The sequence below is a fragment of the Prunus mume genome, linkage group LG1, assembly GCF_029339155.1.
Source record: "Prunus mume cultivar Tortuosa linkage group LG1, ASM2933915v1, whole genome shotgun sequence".
In the NCBI taxonomy this organism is placed as follows: Eukaryota; Viridiplantae; Streptophyta; class Magnoliopsida; order Rosales; family Rosaceae; genus Prunus; species Prunus mume.
This window is the reverse complement of record NC_142698.1, coordinates 1642675-1664264: the sequence shown is the minus strand read 5'-3', so window position 1 is coordinate 1664264 and position 21590 is coordinate 1642675. Positions and strand designations below refer to the sequence as shown.

Here is a 21590-nt window from a genome sequence, read left to right as displayed (position 1 = left end):
TAGAACCCATGTCCATTTAAATTAAAAATATCCATTCCAATCCAACCCACCAAACAAGGCCTACGTGCCTTGTTACTTTTCAAGGCCTCACAAATGTCATTTAGGCTATGCAGTAATTTAACATTTTAGCTTCATTAAATGATTATTTTTTAATGGTCGTTTAAATTTAATTTTTCTTTTTTAGGAACATTTGAGATGCTTTAACCGTTGCATGCACAGTGTACATGTGTCTTGAGACTCCTGACTTTCGAGCTGTTCTGTGATGTGTCCTTCCTCCATATATAAACCCCGTCACAGGCAAAGCCAAGCTATCTAGATCACCAAAACCTCAAGTTATGGCAATCCAATTAGGATATTTGCTATTAGGAAATTATTTTCTGCAACTAATTGGCTTTGCATTGGCAAATAGCCAAGCCACCATTCCAGTTACACCCAGTCAATATGACATTGCTTTCCTCAACAGAAGCAGTTTTCCAGCTGGGTTCATATTTGGCTCAGCTTCATCTTCTTACCAGGTGAGTCTTTTCTCTTTTGGGGGCTTAATTACGCTTTAATTTTTGTTTTAATTACTTAATTAGTTTCTTCTTGCCAGACTAAACATCCATGCATGAACATTGGCATCTTCATTCTGTACTCTTTTATGTGTGTGTGTAAATTTTAGTATGAAGGTGCTGCAAGGGGAGGTGGTAGAGGACCAAGCATATGGGATACCTACACCCACAAACATCCAGGTGGTGTTTCTAGGCTTTGTTTTCCTTATATACACTTAATATTCTGTTTCTCTTTTCTTTGAAGTCTTAATTTCCTTTTCAAATTCGGTTTTTACACATACCGTCACTAAACTTGATTTCTAGATTTGACTTTTTTCGACGATAAAAGTTGTTGCTAATACCTCACTTATTTTTGGGAGATTTTGGAAAAACTCAAAGGAGAGAGAAATTTTGTAAAAGAAGCCAAAATGGACAAAATTTATATTTATTTTTGGATTTCTAAGAAATCCTTTACATTTGCATGTCTTTGATTTGAAAGTTAAGAGGTTTTTCTGTCTTTTTTGAAAAAATTTTGGCTTTTTCCAAAAATGAAATTTTTTTATTTGGTTAAAACCTAAATTTACTCTTATTGTTCATAAACACTGCTTTGTGGGCTCCACCACAAGCCCGGGCTTGAGCTTGGGCCAAAATAGCTCCCCAGCGAAGCTATGGCCCTCTTGCTTAGAGACGACCCTATTTTTCATACAGAGCAGAGCATTTCTAGGAGAAAAACTGATTAGTCAAATTTACTTATTAAACAATGGACCAAGTTTTTTTAGTTTTTTTTTTTCTAAGGAGAGATAGGGCCTAGTTAGTTATATAATAGTCGTGCTTAGATAATTTTTTTTTTTTTGGTTCTTTTAATTGCAGAAAGAATCCAAGATGGCAGCAACGGAGATGTGGCTATTGATGAATATCACCACTATAAGGTTTAAATTTTGGTCACATAACTCTCATTGTTTTTTCTTAGAAAAGAAACTTGACAAACACATATGCCTTTTTCGCTTCGAGCCCAGTAAGAGAAGAGAACATAGCTATAGGAAATTGAAAATGAGATCCTTTTAAGGCTCTTTTTTATAATTATATCTTTTGTGTTATTGTAGGAAGATGTGGGGATTATGAAGAACATGGGGTTGGATGCTTATAGATTCTCTATCTCATGGCCAAGATTGTTACCGAGTGAGTTCATCAATGACATTCATGTATATATTGTACAGAACATGTCTCTTCCTTGAAATAATAATTCATGTGGCCCTCCTTTTATATCGTTGTATATAAGCAACTAAGAAAGTGTTGCAAGCTTAGCTGTGCCATCAGTTAAAGTCATTATCGAAAAAATTGAACCAAGAGAAGGAATAGTTTACCATTGGCCCTTTTCTTTCCTTACCACTTATTATTGATTGAGTTATTTGTGTATTTGCTTGTTTTGTTCTTAATTATTAGATGGAAAGCTAAGTGGGGGCGTGAACAAGAAAGGAATCAAATACTACAACAGATTCATAAATGAACTCCTACACAATGGTGAAGCAGCTTTCTATATATAATCACATAAAACCTCAATATCAATCCCACCTGAAACACCACTTAGTCAACTCTTTTCTATTACTCATGTAGGTCTGAAGCCATATGTAACTCTCTTCCACTGGGATCTTCCCCAAGCCTTAGAAGACGAATACGGTGGTTTCTTAAGCCCTCATATTATGTACGTGAACAAATTAAGATATACCATTTCAAATATGTTAGAAACCAATGTTTGATTTTAATTTTTACAACCATCGTTCGTGTGTGTACAGAAATCACTTTCGAGACTATGCAGAGCTTTGCTACAAGGAATTTGGTGATCGGGTAAAATACTGGATCACATTGAATGAGCCATGGAGCTATAGTGTTGGTGGTTATGCAAAAGGGGACTTTGCGCCCGGACGATGTTCTAATTGGCAGAAGCTAAATTGCACTGGTGGGGATTCAAGTACCGAACCATATATGGTGGCACACAACCAGCTCCTTGCACATGCAACTGCTGTAGAATTGTACAAGAAGAACTATCAGGTCTTTTTTTCAGCACGCTGGGCTAGAATATTAGGTCCTAATTGAGAACTATATGTGAATAATGGAGAATTCTATATGACTCAGTAATCCTGTTATGTTCAAAATTAATCTGCAGGCATCTCAAAAGGGTCTGATAGGGATAACGCTATTGTCACATTGGTTTGTGCCTGTTTCTGAAGCCAAGCACCATAAAAATGCTGCATTACGAGCCTTGGATTTTATGTTTGGATGGTCAGTACCTAATATAAATCTGTAACTCGCTTACAATATGTACTAGCATAATCTAATATTTGTTTCCCGAATATATATGTTAATAGAATATTAATTTAAATACATTGAACAAATAAAAATATGCTTTATGAATGTTTAAGTTTGGAAGCAACTTGTGTTTTGGCTTTATAATAAGCCAAATTTCCGGCAATATAACATGCCAAATTTTCCGACAAGAAAATATCCTATTTAGCATTAAGTTTGTAATGGGAATTTCCACATTTTTGTAGGTTTGCGGAGCCAATAACAAGTGGTGACTATCCGCACTGTATGCGGTCTCTTGTTGGAAATCGTCTACCAAACTTCACGAAAGCAGAATCTAAATTGCTAAATGGGTCATTTGATTTTCTTGGATTAAATTACTATACTACTTATTATGCAGCCTATGCACCTCAACATAATTCTGTAAATGCAAGCTACTTGACAGATGCTCGTGCTAATTTTTCATGTACGTAGTACAAATTCAAAGCTTGTTGATTACCAATTTTTCAGTTTCTCATAACAATTAGAATTTGACCATATATATTGTGGCAGTTGAGCTTAATGGGGTCTCTATTGGTCCAAAGGTACACATGTCAAATTAGCTTAGCTGTTAGCGTTAGTGGTATTATTAATTGTTTTTCACAGACAAATGTAACCTCTACAAATCTCTCAATTTCTATGGTATTACAGGCTGCTTCAGATTGGCTATATGTTTATCCAAGAGGAATTGAAGATCTTTTACTCTACACAAAGAGAAAGTATAATGATCCACTCATTTACGTTACGGAGAATGGTAATTATTTAGTTAGTTGCATCATCAAGTTTTCACATGTAGTGTAATTATTGCTATTAAGTATACATTTAAAATGAACTAACTATTAAGCTAGTGACATTTCTGTTCACTTTGTAATAATTAAAGGAGTTAGCCCTTCTCTTTTTGGAAAATGAACAAGCTTAAAACTAAAGGACTAACATGTTACATATTTGTTGTAGGGATTGATGAGTTCAGCCATCCAAAATTGTCACTTGAGGAAGCCCTTAATGATAGCCAGAGAATTGACTACTACTATCACCACCTCTATTACGTTCAACGAGCCATCAAGTAAGTGCTCAACAAAGCCTATACATATCCCCTGTGTTGTATATGTGTGTGACATTACACATACACATATATGATCCCCATATATCCATATATTAATTTGTAAGTTTAGTTTATTTATAAATACACATATGACATATAGATGTATGTTCGTATATATGAATGTAACATATATATGCTACGGTCAATGGGGTCTAGCCCAGTGAAAAAGGGCATTGACTTGAAGAGTTTCAATTCTTAGGTTCGAACCCCCATGGTATCAGATGTGTGTGTGTGTGAAACCCCTTCCCCTCTAGTTTAAACTATCGCTTGTACTAAAAAAAAAACATATATATACTATGTACATTCATATACATATATATGCCTAACCTTTTTAGGTTTTGTTAATTCCATCTTTTTGTGCAGGCACGGTGTCCATGTTAAGGGATACTTTGCATGGTCTCTGTTGGACAATTTTGAATGGAATAATGGTTACTCTGTTCGATTCGGTATGAACTTCGTGGATTACAAAAATGGGTTGAAAAGACACCCAAAACTCTCAGCCCATTGGTTCAAAAAGTTCCTAAGTAAAGTTCCTAAGTACTAGGGAAATCGAATTGCAGACTTGTTTGTGACCAAATAAATAATGTATAATGTGATGTTGTTTGTGTATGAACAAGTATAAATAATCGGTTGGGTGACCAAATTCCTTTTGACGTTTTGAATTCCGATGGGTTCGTATTGATCTCAAATTCTGATTTTTCTAATTTCTAATTATCTATGTTTAATGCGGATTTGATTAGGTTACCAAATTATGAACCCAAACTTTCTCATGTCAGCCATTGTGTCTTGAGAGACTGGGGATTGCCTTCTTCTTTTTTTGGTCGAAGTGGAATTTCATTAAAACACGAAGAGCAGCAGAAAAGAACAGAGGACCCAGAGGGGCTAAGAAAGCCAAGAAGAAAAACAAGGCGATAAAAAGCCGAAAGCCCCTAACAAGCAGCAAGGCAAGCAAGCTACAACAAAAGGCATAAATCAATAGAAAAATCAAAATCATGCACCAAGTTCCATACCAAGCTAAACAGAGGGCAAGGAACCCTATACAGAATTAGGGCGTGGAGGCGGCGTCCATCCACAATAATTCACAAACTCCTTGAGTCATTCCCTAATACCCCGCTTCTGCACTAGACCGAGTAACCACATTTTATTTTTTACTTCGCCAAGTGACTAGGTTACCTCCAACGAATGTGAAGTAACACGATGTAGAGCGTCTATCTGTAATGGAACCAGCCCAATCAGCATTAGTATATCCAAGAACTTCAAGATTTCCTTTCTTTGAGAATATTAATCTTTTTCCACAGGCTGACTTTAAGTATTTTAAGATCCGATCAACTGCATTCTTATGAGAAACACTGGGTGAATGCATAAACTGACTAACCACATTCACACCATATGCAATATCTAGTCTTGTGTGTGTCAAATATATCAACTTTCCAACAAGGCGCTAGTATTGTTCCTTATTGGTGAACAACCGGTCTATGTCTTCACACAACTTGCGATTCATCTCAATGAGTGTGTCAATAGGCTTACATCCAAGAATTTATGTTTCAGTGAGTAGATCCATCACATACTTCCTTTGAGACAGAAATATACCAGTTTTTGACCTTGCTTCTTCAATTCCAAGGAAGTATTTCAGAGCAACTAAATCCTTCATCTCAAATTCCTGAGACAAATACTTTTTATTTTTATTTTTAAATTTAATAGTATAGCTGAGCGGCTATGCTTTGTATATACATATATACTTGGATCCTCTTTTTCTTTTTTCTTTTTTCCGGATTATCAATTACTATTAGGCTATTACTCGAGTCTCTATTGTCCCCTTTTGATTTTTTACTTTTTCAGAGTTATTACCCTTATAAATAATTTTGCAATTTCACATTTAATACTGTATTATACATGTACATACCTATATTTCAATAATACATATGTGTTTCCTACACGTATTCAAGACTCGGTAAAATTCAGGTTTTTAAAGAAACAAATGTACAACGCTTGTATTGAACATGTACATATATATTTTTCATGTTTTATACACATATTTTTTACAAAATTTTAATAATACACACAAAATTCATGTATTATAAACATAATTATCACATATTATTGAATACGAATAATATATGTTTAAAAATTTAAATCAATTATATTAAAATATTATATAGTGGCCAAACTTTTAAGTTGTAATTTGCCAAATTTTTTTTGAATAAAACATGTGCATATTTTATTCGTATAAAGTATAAACTAATGCAACTAGGAGGGTTCTTTTTTCATAATTTCTTATTATTAAATAGTATAGCCGAGTGGCTATAACATTTAAATAGTACATCTAGGTGGCTATAACATTTAATAAAATAGTATTAAATTGAAATTAGAGAATGACCATATTACATTGAAATTACAACTATGCTCAAATCCTAAAGAGTTCCTAATCATAGGATAGTCAACTGGGAATTGACAATCCAAAAATACCAGCATGCACTATATCTGCTCAATCAAGAGGATGATTGGTCTCGAGTAATTCGTAGACAATATGATAAGTTTATGGGTGTTCAATCGAGAATGAATTCAATGAATGTGATCAATGAAGAGAACTTGAATGGAAGTTTTACTTACATGTCAATTAAGAACTCCCGAGTTGAAATAGTGTAGACTAGTCCTTGACATGAGACACCACAAGTTGTCTCATGGAAGCATTGTGTGCCTTTGGCCATGTTGAAGCCTTTGGGCATAACCTCATGGTTCCCCATGGTTAGGATTCACGATCAATTCATGGAGACAAGTGAGAATATAATAAGGGATCTCTACCTTCAGTACATAAGGAGAATGCTCTGACGATATGACTTGGAAGTCTTTGGCCAAAGCAATGAGTTCCTGATCACGCTGTAATAAGTTATATGAGCCTAAAGATCACACTAAGGTCTTGACATGAATTTTGTGTCATAATAGTATGATCGAGAGCATTGAATTGGAGAAGGACCATACTGCACGACAATTCCAACTAAATAGGTTCACAACCTCATTCTATATTGGCTTAGGAAACCTTGACATGATGCTAAACATTACTCACAGTTTGTGGAAGCCTTGATGAAGACACACCATAACTCATTCCTAATAAAGGGATAATTAAAAGGAGTGGAGACATCATAACCTATTCCTGAGGACCCCCCATAACCTATTCCTCACGTTTTGGATCGCCCACTACCTTGCCAATTATAACCTAATGGATCGCACACCAATAATGTTGAATAAGACGAAATAAATATGATGTGCATAGACTTACCAATTTAATAGAGATTAAATTAATTAAGAGAATGCTGGAATAGGGTAGATTGGGCATAACTATAAAATCGGATTCATGGCCCATTGGCCTTGGACCCATTGGGCTAGTCAATTCATTTGGGTATAATAGGATGACTACATGAGCCCAAGAGGCCCAATGAACCCATATGGTTGGTTTTACGAATGGGATACTTTGGTCTCCTCATTGTGTGTCTATATAAATGAATTATTCCTCTTAAGGTGGCTTCAAGAGAGAGTGTGAACACCATCAAGCTCTTCCCACCTAGCAAAACCGGCCACCCTAGGGAGTAAGCACTAGCATCCTCTCCTTCCTAAGTTGCATCAAATCTTCCCCCTTTCCTTAGTGTAGAGAAATTACAAGTCTCTTTGGTGAACCCAAAAGAATCCTTTTTTTCCTACAAGGTGACCAACTCAAGAATGTCAATCTTAAGTAGTGCTTCAAGGGTAAAGTCTCTACTCTTTTCTTCTCTTAATCTAGAGTGTTTAGGATGGAACAATCTAAACCAAGCCTTAAGATACTTGGTCTCAAATATTCAATTTTTAGGTTATGTCATGTAACATCTTCTTTCAGCCCTCTCATCCTCTAGCCTTGGCCAGCCACCTAGAAAGGATTGGCACTAGCTGTTGAAAATATTCCCTAAATCCAAATATGTGATATTGCTTTCTAGATATTTCACCATCACCTATGGGCAAAATTGTTGTTTTCAACCATAATATTTGGCCTATTATCATAACAGTAAAACAACAGTCCTTGGAATATGAAATAGTATGAGAGGTATGAAATGAGGTTAGATATAAAGAGACCTCTCATACTTTCACATCATTTCCTAAATATTCTCAGCCATAAGATTATCAATTAGGCATTGATCATCTGCAAAAATTGGTACACACTATGTTTGTACCATATCTGACCGGCCTCTCATGCCATGACACATGGAAAAAACCTAACACCAGGCAGGGCTCATGCGCACTCGCCGGCCCCACATGCTTGCAAATTGAGGGTCAACAGGTGCCCTCGGCACCCTGTCGATTTGACCTCCCAAAAGGTATCTTGTAGGAATCTCTAGGTTCCCTTACTGGTATATTTGCTAGGACACGTGGCAGTCTCCCAGGCTTACCCCATGAATCCCACATCAAAATTTTACACCAAGAGGACACCCCAAAACCTCTATAAATAAAGCCTTTTGCCCCTATGATACAAGGTAATACCGATTCGATACTTATGCTCTTGTTTTGTCATAACTAACTCATTTTTCCTTCGGTTAACTTTAGCATCGGAGGGCCCTCATCCGGTACCACCCCGATGCCTTAGGTCTTACCTACTACTCTTCCCTCTCTATCTTTGTAGATAACCCTCAACCTGCCAAAGGGAAGTTCTTACTGAAGGTAGATTAGATCAGACCTCATCCTTAAGTTTGAGCCCATTACTGGTCACCTAGTTTTGAGAACAAACACACTATATCCGCTCGATTGGGAGAATTACTAGTCTTAAGTCATTGCGTGTAAAGACACTAAGATAAGTGTGTAAGTGCTTATAGAGATAAGTACACTGAATGCGATCAAACCACAAGTTCTGGGATTGGGGCTTTACTCACATGTCAAACTAGAACTCATAAGTTGCAATAGTGCAAACTAGTCCTCAGACCTGAGACATCAAAGTTGTCTTGTGGGTGAGTCGTTTTCCTTTGAAATCACTCTACAGTCGTGTTGACAAATATGATTCAAAAAGTGGTCTTCATGATTCTAAATAAGCTCTCAAGAGGCAAGTGAATGTACAACAAAGGATCTCTAATCTTAGTAAGGAAGGAGAATGCTCCAAAGATATGATTAAGGAAATCTTGGCAGAGTAGTGGATATAGAAAGGAAGTTTCAGACATAACTGATGTGATCATATAAGTTGAAAATTCATATTAATGTTTTGACAAAAGTATCCATATCTTGATAATATGAATTAGGAGTACTGTACTAGAGAAGGACTCAATTGCATGACAATTTAACTTGAATGGATTCTTCACAATTCTACTTAGCTTGGGTTGCCATGACATACTTCTAGGTGTCACTCATAGTTGTGAATGCCCTGCAAGGTCTAATTGTAATGAGCCATCGCCAATAGGGAGAATTAAATGATGAGATTTAATTCAAACACGTTTCGGAGGAATCGAACGTACCCACTGGCCTTGCTAATTGGAACCTATGGATTGCACATCAATAAATGTAACAAGAAGAACAAATGACCATTTCTCACCCATGTGATGGCTATATAAGGCACACTAAACACCATTTCTCTCTAGGGTTTGAGCCTCCTAAGTTTGGGTGTGAAGTTGAGAGAGAGGAGAGATTATCTCTCTCCACTAATTGCTAAAACCGGTCCTAGAGGAGAGGGAGAGAACCTCATCTCTTCTTGGTTATCTTCTTCACATCTTCTCTAAATTTGGTCTGTATGAGCTAGAGGATATCTACTTTGGTATCTTTGTGAGGAATCTATGGAGACTAAGCAAGGAAGAAGGCATTTCCAAAGGTGAAAACTTGAAGACCATCCAAGAATGCTTCAAGGGTAAGAAAGTCTCATCATTTCTCTAGGATTTTGATATTTTGGGCATAAATAAGATTAGACATTGAAAGATACTTGGGAAAATTGGATAGTATAGGCTCAAGATGACTTAAAGTTTTGCTTCCGCCTCTCTTGAATAGTTGATTCATGCAAGTTGTAGCCTAAGATTCAATGAATTTAATTTATATATATGTTTCCTTCACGAGCATCCCGACCTCCTAGGTTCTCATCTCCTTCTTATTTCTCTCTTCCTTTGGTGTGCATGAAATTAAAGGCCATACATTTGGGTGGCTCTTTTTAGGGAATCATTTAGTGAAGGCCCTTTATGGGTGATCAACCTTGACCTTTTCTCAAGGTAGTGTTTCAAAGGTAAAGGAGTTTCTTCTTTCTTTAGTAGTGATTAGAACTTAAATCCTTTAGGCTTACAAGATGAGGGAAAACTATTGGTTTTTGAACTCTTGGTTTTGATTTCAAGCTTCCGTTGTCATAGTGTTGATTATATTTCCCTGTATATGTTCAAATGATTTTTGCAATATAAGGTTCTCTTCACAAACTTCTAGTATTTCAAGATTTTTGGTTTGGTCAACTTATATGGTCATACAAAGTGAGAGTTTGAAAAAGAGGGTCATGGTGGGCAGCAATAGCCACCCTAGGCAAAATAGTCAAATACTATAAGGAATCCCTTCCGTGCTAAACTAAAATAAGTTTTCTTATATGGATTTTGAAGCCTATTAGGAGACCACTTAAAACTTATCTCTAATCGCACTAGAAAGTAGCGGAGGTTTGGATGGGTTTGACTTCAATATTCTTTTGTGGGTGACTAGAATAAAGACAATTAAGGTGAGAATTGGAATGTAGGGTCGGAAACGAAATGCAGAACTTAACTTTTACAATATGGGATCATATTATCAAATACCCCATGTGATGGGGGCTTACTACTTAAGAAAAAAATGTGGGTATAACCATATTCTAGTTAGTTTTGTGGTAATGTTTGCAAGAGCAAGTCACGATAAAAAGACATTTCTTTTTATTGTTATTTGCATATACGTTAGTGTGATGTTTGAGCTGGCCTAACCATGTGAACTTTTTTTCTTTTTGACAATGGATGGTGGATCAAACTTGAAACTTCTTATAATATTAGGAAGAGAAGAACCGCTGGACTAAAAGTTAGTTGGTTGGCCTACTAGACTTCATTGACTATAGTTATATGTGCACTATTGGATTTGGGATATGACACAAGATTGGTTTGGAGATATAATGTAAATTAGTCTTTAGCATGCACAATAGTTGTCTCTTGGAAGCAGCGGCGGACTTAAGAATTTTTCAGCAGAGGTGCAATTTTCAAAAGCTAAGAGCTCCAAAAAAATAAATAAAGACAACTAAGCATCCTTATAATTTAAACAATACTAATGTTATTCATAATAAATTAAAACAATAACATTACAATTAACCTACAATTGTTGCCGACGAGGTTTCATATCATGAAAAAGTCGCATTATATTTATATTACTAATACAAGAAAAAATATATTTCTCAATGTAAACAACCAAGCTATCACTCAACCATTGATTCCCTATTTTGTTACTCAATGGTGTTTTCACAATATTCATAACAGAGAAAGCTCTCTCAATCGAAGTTGTTGCAACGGGTAAAACTAAAGCCAATGTAAGAAGTAAATATACATAGTTGTATATTCTACTCCTTTTGGTATTCACCAATTTTTCTGCCAGATCAGTAATTCCGTTCAATGATGAAAAATCAGTGATGCAAAATTATAAGCCGGACTCAAACATGTTGTACAAAGAAGCAATTCAGTATTTACCTCAGTGAAGCGATTATTCAATTCCACTAGTTGCTTATCAATGATAGTAAGAAATAGGTCCACACAATAATAATGGCGGTTTGTGATTTTCTGAGCTTTACATCGTGATCTCCCTTGTGGCACAAATAAATCATTCATGTTAGGAACGTCCATAAATGTACAATTAAAACAAAATAAGAGTTTTATATCTATTACTATGACTAATTTACTATAATTTATTAATTAAATAAATAATCAATATCAAATTATCAATTAAATAAACAAATAAAAATTAATTACACCTCGGATAACGTGTCACGTAGCCCCTTTCTCATCGAGTTTGCTACTGATCTTACTAATACAGAGTGAGCTAAATAAGAAAAAAATATTTAAAATAGAATAAACAAAATTGGCATTTGCTCAAGAAAAAAAAAATGCATTCGACTTACTTTGGATTGGCGTACTCAAGAAGGAAAAAAAAAAGGCATGATTCTTGTGATGCACACACACTTTGATGAAATTGGGTGATGTTAAATTGGTCTTTTATAAAGAGAATTCTCAATTCTACTTAATTAAGGAATTCCCAAAACCCAATTGAATAAAGAGAACTCCCAATTAAAATCCAATTAAGTAAGGAATAGAAGCCCTTTTGAAAAGCCCACGTGTTACAACTTACAGCAGCACTTCCCTTTTTTTTTTTTTTCTTTTTTTTAATTTAAAACCTTGGTCCGAATGACGTTGTTTTAGCAAGGTATATATATATATATATAAATAAATAAATAAAGCATCGCATTTTAAAAATCCGGTCCAAAATGACGTCGTTTTGGCCGAGATTCGTTAAAAAGAAGAAGCGCGTAGCACGCACCAGCCATGCGCCCAATGGTTTGCGTATTTCGTCGAACACATTATGTGCATATCTGGTTTGAAGCAGAGGTGCAACTCCAGGCTCTGTAATGGCGATTTCTTGCGGCCGGAGGTGCAGGCGCACCTCCTTGTGCGCTGCACAAGTCCACCACTGCTTGGAGTAGACCTTTGATCATACTAAATAGCCATGTTCTCTCTAGGGCATGAATCTAAGGTGTAGTTTGGGTTCATGATCAATTCATGGAAGCATGTGAGTGTACGTCAAAGGATCTCTAACTTAAATAAAGAATGAGAATGCTTTGACGATATGACTCGGTAGTCTTTGGCCAAAGCATTGAGCATGATTAAGAATAGAGATTCTGATTGTGCTTTTATGAGTCATATAACCTGAGGATTTGCATTTGGAGCTTGATTTGAATTTTGTGCCTTTATAGTGTGATCAAGAGCATTGAGTAAGAGAAGGATTGTATTACATTATAATTCCAAATTAATAGGTTCTCAACCTCCTTTTATATTGGCTTGGGTAATCGTGACATGTTGTTAGACACAGTCACAATTTCTGGAAGCCCTAGGGACATATCGTAACTAGGTGCTTATAAAATGGAGAATTGAAAGGGGGTTTTAATTCACAATCGATCAAGGAGAGTTTGGATCACCCACTGCCTTGCCTATTAGAACCAAATATATCGCACACTCCTACGGTCGTTGGATGGAAAAAGAAAATAGTGATGACGTGCATGAATTAATTAGTTGAATATAGAGTAAATAATTAAGTAAATGCAAATGGTTAGGTTCAGGCCTCAAGAAGAAATCCGGGTTCAATGTCCATTGGGCTTGGACCTATTGGGCATTTGACATTAAGTGGGCATTAGAAGGATGACCACGTAAACCTAATAGGCACAAGAGAACCATAGGGCCGGTTTTACTAGGAGAGAGAAGGGATCAGGATATTTTCTCTCGGAACTTAGCCTCCAATGCCATCAATCTCTTTGTGTTATTTTTGTGAAGCGGAAGAGAACCATCAAGCTCTCCCACGCCATAGCCAAGGCCGACCATCTTGAAAGTAAGTTCACTAGCATCAATTCCTTTCAAGGAATAACTCATCTTTTCCATCACGTTCTTGGTGTGTTGAACTTAGAGATCTCACATTTATGGGGCTATTTCTTTAGAGCCAAAAGAAGAAGGCCTTCCTTAGGGTGATAGACCTTGAGAGGTGGTGCTTCAAAGGTAAAAGTTTTCCTCTTCTCCATTAAAGAGTAGTGGTAGAGAGTCATGGAACATTCTTAGTCTATGATGAAGTTTTTATTATTTTTAAGCTAAATATCTCTTTTTCTTTTTTTGGGATCAAATATAAACTTCATTAGATAAACTTCAACGATACAATCAAAGACATCAACAAGACATCTAAAATACCAATCCCAAGAGGGCAATAAACTAACATGCTAAAAGCAAAACTAACGCGAACAAAAGCCGCACTAAAACTAGTAGCCCACATCACCACAAATAGTCATAAGCCCCAACAAAGCCCACAAACTCAACATAACCAAAATCCTAAATCAACCCATGAGCCTAAACGAACCCTACCACCACCACCTGAAGAAGCGTCGTCATGGCCACACCACCACCGCATCCGTAACATAGGAAAAATATAATTTCCGGCAATCTACCTACGCATAAGTGCGAACAAATAAATGAAAACAACAACTTTGTCAAAGACGGTGTAGAATCAAATTTAAAAAACATAAGCGGCGTAGGGAGTGGGTTTTAGGAGTAGGATTTGATTGAGAACTTAGACTAAGAGGGGTGATGTGGAACTTCAATCTAACCATAACTTAGAAGAAACAAGAGGTTTTTTATTCAAAAGTCACAAGGACTTTTCACTCAAAACACCCCAGTGGACATATCACTCAAAACGCCACAATGGACTTATTCACTAACCTAAAAGGAAAATATAAGAAGAGAAGAGGGGGAGGAGGGGCAGTGATGCTTCTTCCTCCTCCCCCCTCTATGGAGTTTTCCTTCAGGACTTACGGAGGGAGAGAACAGCTAGAATTTGGAAGATATAATAGAAGCTCAAGAACAGCTAGAATTTGGGAGATATAATAGAAGCTCAATATCTCTTAAATAGCTTCGGTTGCATAAATTAAAGTAATCTAGGTTTAGGTTGTGGCTTACATGAATTTTTCAAAATAATAGCACATTTTATTCACCTAGCAAAACGGCAGAATATTTATTTTAGTAGTAGAATATCATATTCTTCTTATTATTATTTTGAAGTATATCATATCAGTTTTGGACCTTGAAATGAACCCTCAAAACGGGAAAGCAAGTAGGTGGAGTGAATTGTAATTTGCGAAGGTAATAACCCTATAATTGTAAATGAAACATGAAATATCACAGAAATCAAATGACTGATTCATTTGAACTACCAAAATAAATTAAAAAAAATACAAATTTATAAATAAACCCAATTCTAGACATGTATTTATTAACACTATTAAACATAGAACTACCAAAATCAACAATTGTATATTTAAAAAATGATATAAAAAATTTCACCTGAAACCCCGCCTATCATTTGAAAGCTAAGAGTGCTATATAATCTGATCACTGAATAAGAAAACCGTAACCTTAATACTGGTTCCTATAGCTGCATTTGAAGAATTACGTACGTCAGCGGGATAAAGGGTTTCAAAATGAAACAATTGTACAAAACCACTTGGGAAGTCCATGAATCATAAGTTGTTGAAACTCCTGGCTTTCTGTGTTATATGAAACCAAGACTCCATTCTCATACTCTAGCAATATCTCTCCTTTCCTCAGATAGCATAGAACCTGTATTTTACCTTTGCTTAGAGTTGGCCTCTTCCATATTCTTGAGCTTGGACGAGAATTTCTTCTTTCGCTTAAGCTTCTAAATAAATTCTCCCCAATTACGTTATCCTTGGTTCCAAGACTCCTTTGAAACCATACTCTTTCATTATCCATATATCAATTTTTCCATCATCATGACAAACAACAGCTGAGAGACACCCTCCTAAGACCACAAGATGAAAATTGCAAATGTTGAGAATTCCACATCCCGGACTCTCGATCTCCCTAAACTTTTCCTCAGCTAAATCGAAACAAACAATACGCGAACAAGGACCAGGCTGATGTTTGTGGCGCGTTGTCACCCAGTGAAGATTACCGTTGACTAATGCCTCGGATGATCCTTGCTCAAGCTTGCAACGAGGAGAGACCGAAATTCTCCAAGCGTTTGAGCCAAGAGTTAAAACTTGGACACGGGACTGTAGAGGCAGCTGGTGACCTTGGTAGTAGTTGTTTAAGTGTGATATCCAAACAATTTTGTACTCCATTGTGGTGGGGTGGAAACCAAATTCAAAGGCTACTTCTTGTTGTTTGGGGTATTGGGTTTTGTTTGGCAGCCGAATGTAAAGTGCGTTGGAGATGCACAAAAGGCCGTTACACGAACCAACAACATGGAACTCGGGTGCAACATATCGGATTTGTGCATTGATCCTTCTCGCATTGTTCGTGTAGTGCCCATGATGTCTAATTTGGCTGCTTTCAACGAAATGTAAATTGTTCTGGATCGGAGAATCGCAGTGAAGAATGAGACATGGGTTTCTCTTATTTGCTATGGCCTGGTACATTATAAGGAGCCGAGGGTCTTTGCCTAAGGCACGCCAAGATCGACACACACACTTGATTTGCATTAGGGAAGTGATTGGCAGCCTGGAAAATATGTCGAGGGCAACGTCACGGGGAAGCTTTTCCATGTTGATGCCTTCAAAGGAAATGAAAACAGGACACACTACGTATGAAGGGTGCAGATTGTTTAAGCCAAAAGCATATTAGGGAAAGGAAGAACTCAATTTCTTCAAGGCATGGTGGACGATCAGGGCTTCGATGATAACGAGGTATGATTAATTTTGTTTGTCTTCATCCTGAATAAATAATACAAAGTGATCACGTTTTTTTATATTAAAATTGTGTATTATATGACTTGAAGAAAAGATCAAGAAATAACAAAACAACAACAAAGCGTTCCACTTAATGCAACCTAAAAGGTGGATTATATTACTAACCCATTTTGGCCTAAGCGTTTGTATGTTCTGTTTCATAATGGTCTTTTCTCTTTTGTCTGATCAACTAGGTTCCGGATTAACTTTTGCCTTTCAAGTTCGAACTCCCATGGCATCTTAGTTGTTTGTGTGAGAAATCCTCTTCTTTAATTTAGACTATCGCTTGTACTTAAAATAAAAAATAAAAAAATAAGACTACATAAACAGGAAATTTAAAATGCTAGAGAGACCATATTATTGTACTGCTTCATATATTATACCACCTTCTCCAGTAATTGAAAACTTACAATTAATGCACAAACAAAAATTTAAATTTGCATATGTACGGAATCTTTTAAGTCTCAGCTTGCCTAGAATCTAACGGTATCAACTTTTACAATCCCCAAACCTACTTTAACATATCCAAGCAAAGTAATAACTTCTATCTAGCTAGGTCGTTTTTCACGATCAGTTATATTCTATACTAGTTTCTTATAATTTCCTTCTATACAGTGGCAATGTGATATTGGAGAAACATTGGCAACAAAATGTGTGCACAATATTCCCCTCAGGCCACAAAATCTGGCAACAATTGAGCAGCGAACCTTTTTCTGCTTCGCATGTCCATGTCCTCATAATCGATGCCGGAATGTGAAGGTTGTGGATGGTTGATTGCACAAAAATCAGCTTCTCCTCCTGTGTTAAATCTCCTTCCCAGCTGATCATGAATATTAATTTGGCCATGGTTAGAGAGAAAGCTTTGTTGTGTTCCTGAGAGAGAGCTGTTTTCACGGTGAGGAAGGCCTAGAGTGAGGGATACACCATTTCCATGAAATCTTTGTGCCAAATGCTCCGGATTCATATCAAACCTTCCTATCTCTGGAATGGGGTATGTGCCAAAACCATTGGCATGATCTGCAGTGATTTCTCTATTTGTTTCATTCGCCTTCATGTCGGCGTCCACGGAAAGAATGCTACTTGGAGAATTTTCTATTTCAGAACTCTTTCGTTTCTTGGGACTTCCTTGCATGTTGGACATTCCCACAAGGTTAAATCCTGATTGTGATTGAAGAGACCCTGCCATGGGAGACGCTGACAATGAAGAATTATTCGACTTCTCGTTTGGAGAAGGATGCTGGTTGCTAAAGTTTTCATGCGTCGACCGGAACATTTGATCATCAATTCTAGTGGAAGCACTCTCTCGTGGAGTTGTTGAACCTGACTCCTTGTAATTTGCATTGTTCCCGGAACCATTTTTCTCTTGTTCCTTTGTCTCCTCCACGTACATCTCTTCAACCATTGGCTTCCAAAGACGAACTCGGGCATTAATGAACCAGTTAGAGACCTGCTTTGTAACTTTAATCAGTCTATGGCCTTAAACGTTGCAAAACTTTAATGACAACCTAGTAAATACCTACCTGACTCCGAGTAAGCCCGGTCTGTTTTGCCAGCATTACTTTGTCTGAGTCCTTGGGATAGCTACAAATCCAAGTAGAAATTTGTTAGTTTGATACGTCCTATAAACTGTACTAGAATTTAATACTAGACCGAACTGGGAATTTTTTAGGGTTTTTAGCACGACCGAAGCGTCGAATTAATTCGAAAAAGTACTTACGGGTGAAGGAAGTGCTCGAAGAGCCAGGCTCGAAGAACGGAAACAGCTCGTTCAGGCAATCCTCGCTGGGGTCTCCAGGGATTATGCTGGACCATTCCCAACTGTTGCAATGCCCGCTGTTGCCTTACATGATTGTCTATGTACTTGAGTCTTGAACCCTCAATCTTGGCACCCAAGCATTCTTCCTCACCCAAGTTCTTGCTGCCGGCTTTGATTTGAGCTGATATTGCGTCTTTGAGGCACCGGAATTGCTTGGAGATTGTCTGCAGGGCAAGATGAGTGTATGATTTTGCTGAACCAAAACCCGCGGCTTGTTCGAATGAAGTGATCACAAACTGCATTTGTTGGTGGTACTGTCTGTATCTTTGCTCCACCTTCATAACAAAAGACAAATAAATAAATAAATTAGCATATTTACAGAGCTGCATGACAGTTTTGGCCAATGGACTCACTGCAAACAAACCAAATGCACGAAAAGGTAACAAAGAAAATGACCCACTTTAGTTCATTTCTGTCGTACTAGTTTTTTATTACGTATGTTTGTTTTATAGAAAAAATATATATATATATATATGTATGTATGTATACATTAATTAATGAAGGGGTCAGCAGGAAAGTTTGGTAACTACATGAAACAGACACAATGGTCCCAGATCCCCACCCACTGCAATTAAGCCCCAACTTTCGTTTTCCTTTTCTCTTTTTCTTTTTCCTCCCCAATCAAACTCAAGAGTATTATAGTCCACCAAGTAGCTACTTTTCAATTCTCATTCACGTCATATTATCGTCACACACAATAATTTCTTCATCTTTCTCGAATCGACTTAATTAACATCTTAAACCTTTTTTTTTTTTAAACGTCGTGTAATAATCATAAGCTAAACACAAATTAGTAAATTAGATTCCCTTGACAAAGGTGGTTACATTTTCGTATTGGACCCACCAGCGGAACTAGAGTTAATAATTACAGGCCTGACTTATGGCAATTCTGCCCAACTCTTGCCCAAGTGCCAGGTGTGTTTTTTTATTATTCAATCATTCACTAGAAGTGTGGTTGAATTACATATTTGGATAAATTGCATAAGACATCAAAAACAATCGTGCATAACAAATGAAACTTTACAGAATCAATATGACCAATGAAAACACAAAAACAGCAAAAATTTTAATAAAAGAATGAACATAGAATTTAATAGTACCTCATCAAGCATGCTGACAAGTTTTGCTTTCTTCATCTGGAGCTCCTGCCTTTGTGCTGTGTTAAGCTCAGCTCCTTGCTTAGCACCACCACTCGAACTAGCTCCAATCCCAGCCGTTGTTTCTCGACTCACTTTCATCTTATCTTTAATCCCACCGTCCAATTCGGCGGCGTTGCTTCCCTTTCCAACATGAACAACCTCATCCAGAAGCTCTTGTGCAGCCTTCAAGTACTTGGACCCCAAAAGCACACCTGAAAATCCATGTGATATAGCCGACACCGACGACAGAGAAGTCCCCTTGTCCGGGACGTCACGCTCGGCAGGAAATGATGATGGCCTGTAGTTACTATTATAACCTGGCTGCTGATGAGTTGAGAGGCTGAGAGACAAACCCTGTTGAGTAGTTGCACTTGTGGGGGACACCGCGGAGGCTCCGATGGGGGTTTGGCCACCCATTGGGCCCCACAAGTTGTAGTGAAGCCGAGATGGATCAGTTTGGTGATGCAAGGATGGAGGGCTGTGATCGTGTGAATTGTTTGATCCAACGGCGGCAGAGTGAAGCGGGATGCCGACTAGGTGGTGGGTTGTTGGAGGCGGAGTGTGATTGAAAAGAAGCATGCTAGGAGGTGTTGGGTTTTGCTGGGCACTGTCAGAGAAGGATGGCACGTAATTGGGGTTCATTAGATAAAGTGTCTGGAGAGCATGATCAGTTGGGGCTTGGATTTCAGAGCTTCCATGGTGAAAGAACGTTGCCATGGAGTAAGTACTTCAAGCTCTCCTTTGTACGGACATATATAATCTTACTAATTGATTTTGATCATCAAGACCTAATTAATATGCAAGATCCAGCCGGTAGCAATATTAATCGGTTAATCAGTGGTCCTTCGCAATTGTTGAACAAGCAAGATCCTGGAGAAAAAAGCAACAAGAATCTGCAGATCTCAAACAAGCCAAGAAAACCCATGAATCAGAAACCTCAAATTATATCTGCCTAAAATAGTGAGAGTCGTTTTATTGAGACCCAGAAAACTTCTGAAGAAAAGGAGGGGTGAAGTTCACCACGAACTATATGTAAAATTTAGAGAGAGAGAGAGAGAGAGAGAGAGAGAGATGACTTTCAAGGATTGCATAGCTAGATGATGATGAAAGTAGTAGCTAGTGACACAAAGCGCATCAAAGATCATAACAAATTTAAAGTAATATTATAAAAAAGACTGAAAATTTTGAAAAAATGGAAATTATATATATGGAACCCATCAAGGGCCTTTTGCAGAGAACAGGGAGTTCGAGTTCTGTACCATCCAATTATGGTTGAAAGTTGAAACACACACGAGTGGATGGACTGATGGATTTTCATCTGAGCAGTACATGTCAGTGGATCTAACAGTCTCCTATCGTCATCGGAGCTATTCACATAACAAAATCTCTTTAGGCTTTCGTTTCGAGTTGCTAGCTCTTGTCAGACTCAAACCTCCATCTCCTGCAATTCTCTCTCTTGCTGAAAATGATAATAAATAAATAAAGACAGATGGGGCTTTCATAAAGCTTCACCACATAAGATACCCCTCATTTTCTTTTTCCTTTTTCTATATAATTTAATCATTATTCTCACCCAAATAGAGTGCAGAAATAATGCATACGACTATATATTTAGGTTCATATTCTTTTTATGGAATTAAAATAAACAAGTTGAAAAAAAATTTCATTACACTCTCGTATTTATCTTTCATGCAGTGTATTTGGTTAGTTTCTTTTGTTTCATGGATAAAAACAAGAAAATTCCAGCACCAAGTCATTGATGCAGGCACGTTTGATGTGAAACTATGGAAATTTTTTTATTATAAAAAATGGATGATAAATAGTGAAAGATAGAGAGATGTGAAATTAAAAAAATGAAAGGAAAGTGGGGCAGGATATGGAAACAGCTGCAAGACGAGGAAACGTCTGCTTCTACCCCAAATGGCTAAATAATTGAGTACGATAGAAAGAGTGAGGTGCATGCTTGGGTTGGGAAGTCCCTTAGCTTTTGCCAACTTTAAAAATATCTCTTTGTCTCTCACTTACTTTTTAATTTTATATTATTTTCCTTTTGTAATTTTTGTGGCTGGAGATGCGAGAGTTGAAGATAATGCATCTGAAAAGTTTGAACACCAATGTAAATGCTTTTAACCAATAGGTTTAAGGACAAAGGAAAGGAACTTGTAAATTGATTGTAGCCCAGTTA

General features: G+C 37.0%; 2 protein-coding genes across 3 annotated transcripts; one reads left to right on the top strand and one right to left on the bottom strand.

Annotated features, from left to right (window-relative positions):
- Positions 1-335: 335 nt before the first annotated feature.
- Positions 336-4516, top strand: LOC103329594 (beta-glucosidase 24-like). The gene is made up of 13 exons (XM_008232093.2): positions 336-515; positions 662-731; positions 1401-1459; positions 1634-1709; positions 1974-2051; positions 2145-2232; positions 2324-2579; positions 2695-2810; positions 3080-3297; positions 3384-3415; positions 3522-3624; positions 3825-3933; positions 4336-4516. The coding sequence occupies exons 1-13, from the start codon at positions 336-338 to the stop codon at positions 4514-4516; spliced, it is 1566 nt and encodes a 521-aa protein (XP_008230315.2).
- A 12291-nt stretch (positions 4517-16807) lies between these two features.
- LOC103329578 (BEL1-like homeodomain protein 1) lies at positions 16808-20896 on the bottom strand. 2 transcript variants are annotated; one of them, XM_008232074.2, is made up of 5 exons: positions 20665-20896; positions 19367-20298; positions 18168-18541; positions 17971-18031; positions 16808-17897 (listed from the first exon to the last, which is right to left on the bottom strand). In XM_008232074.2, the coding sequence occupies exons 2-5, from the start codon at positions 20120-20122 to the stop codon at positions 17121-17123; spliced, it is 1968 nt and encodes a 655-aa protein (XP_008230296.2). In that variant the 5' UTR covers positions 20123-20298; positions 20665-20896; the 3' UTR covers positions 16808-17120. The 2 variants fall into 2 exon arrangements, with proteins under 2 accessions (XP_008230296.2, XP_008230304.2); XM_008232082.3 differs by having other exon boundaries at positions 19367-20275; positions 20665-20852.
- Between the last annotated feature and the right edge of the window lie 694 nt (positions 20897-21590).

Excerpts from the sequence above, each read along its gene's own strand:
- LOC103329594 (XM_008232093.2), top strand. The coding sequence starts at position 336 with ATGGCAATCCAATTAGGATATTTGCTATTAGGAAATTATTTTCTGCAA. Across the intron at positions 2,052-2,144 it reads AAATGAACTCCTACACAATG|GTCTGAAGCCATATGTAACT; the intron begins GTGAAGCAGCTT and ends TTACTCATGTAG. Across the intron at positions 2,811-3,079 it reads TTGGATTTTATGTTTGGATG|GTTTGCGGAGCCAATAACAA; the intron begins GTCAGTACCTAA and ends ACATTTTTGTAG.
- LOC103329578 (XM_008232074.2), bottom strand. The coding sequence starts at position 20,122 with ATGGCAACGTTCTTTCACCATGGAAGCTCTGAAATCCAAGCCCCAACT. Across the intron at positions 18,032-18,167 it reads TTCGAGCACTTCCTTCACCC|CTATCCCAAGGACTCAGACA; the intron begins GTAAGTACTTTT and ends TTGGATTTGTAG. Across the intron at positions 17,898-17,970 it reads CCGGGCTTACTCGGAGTCAG|GTCTCTAACTGGTTCATTAA; the intron begins GTAGGTATTTAC and ends GTTACAAAGCAG.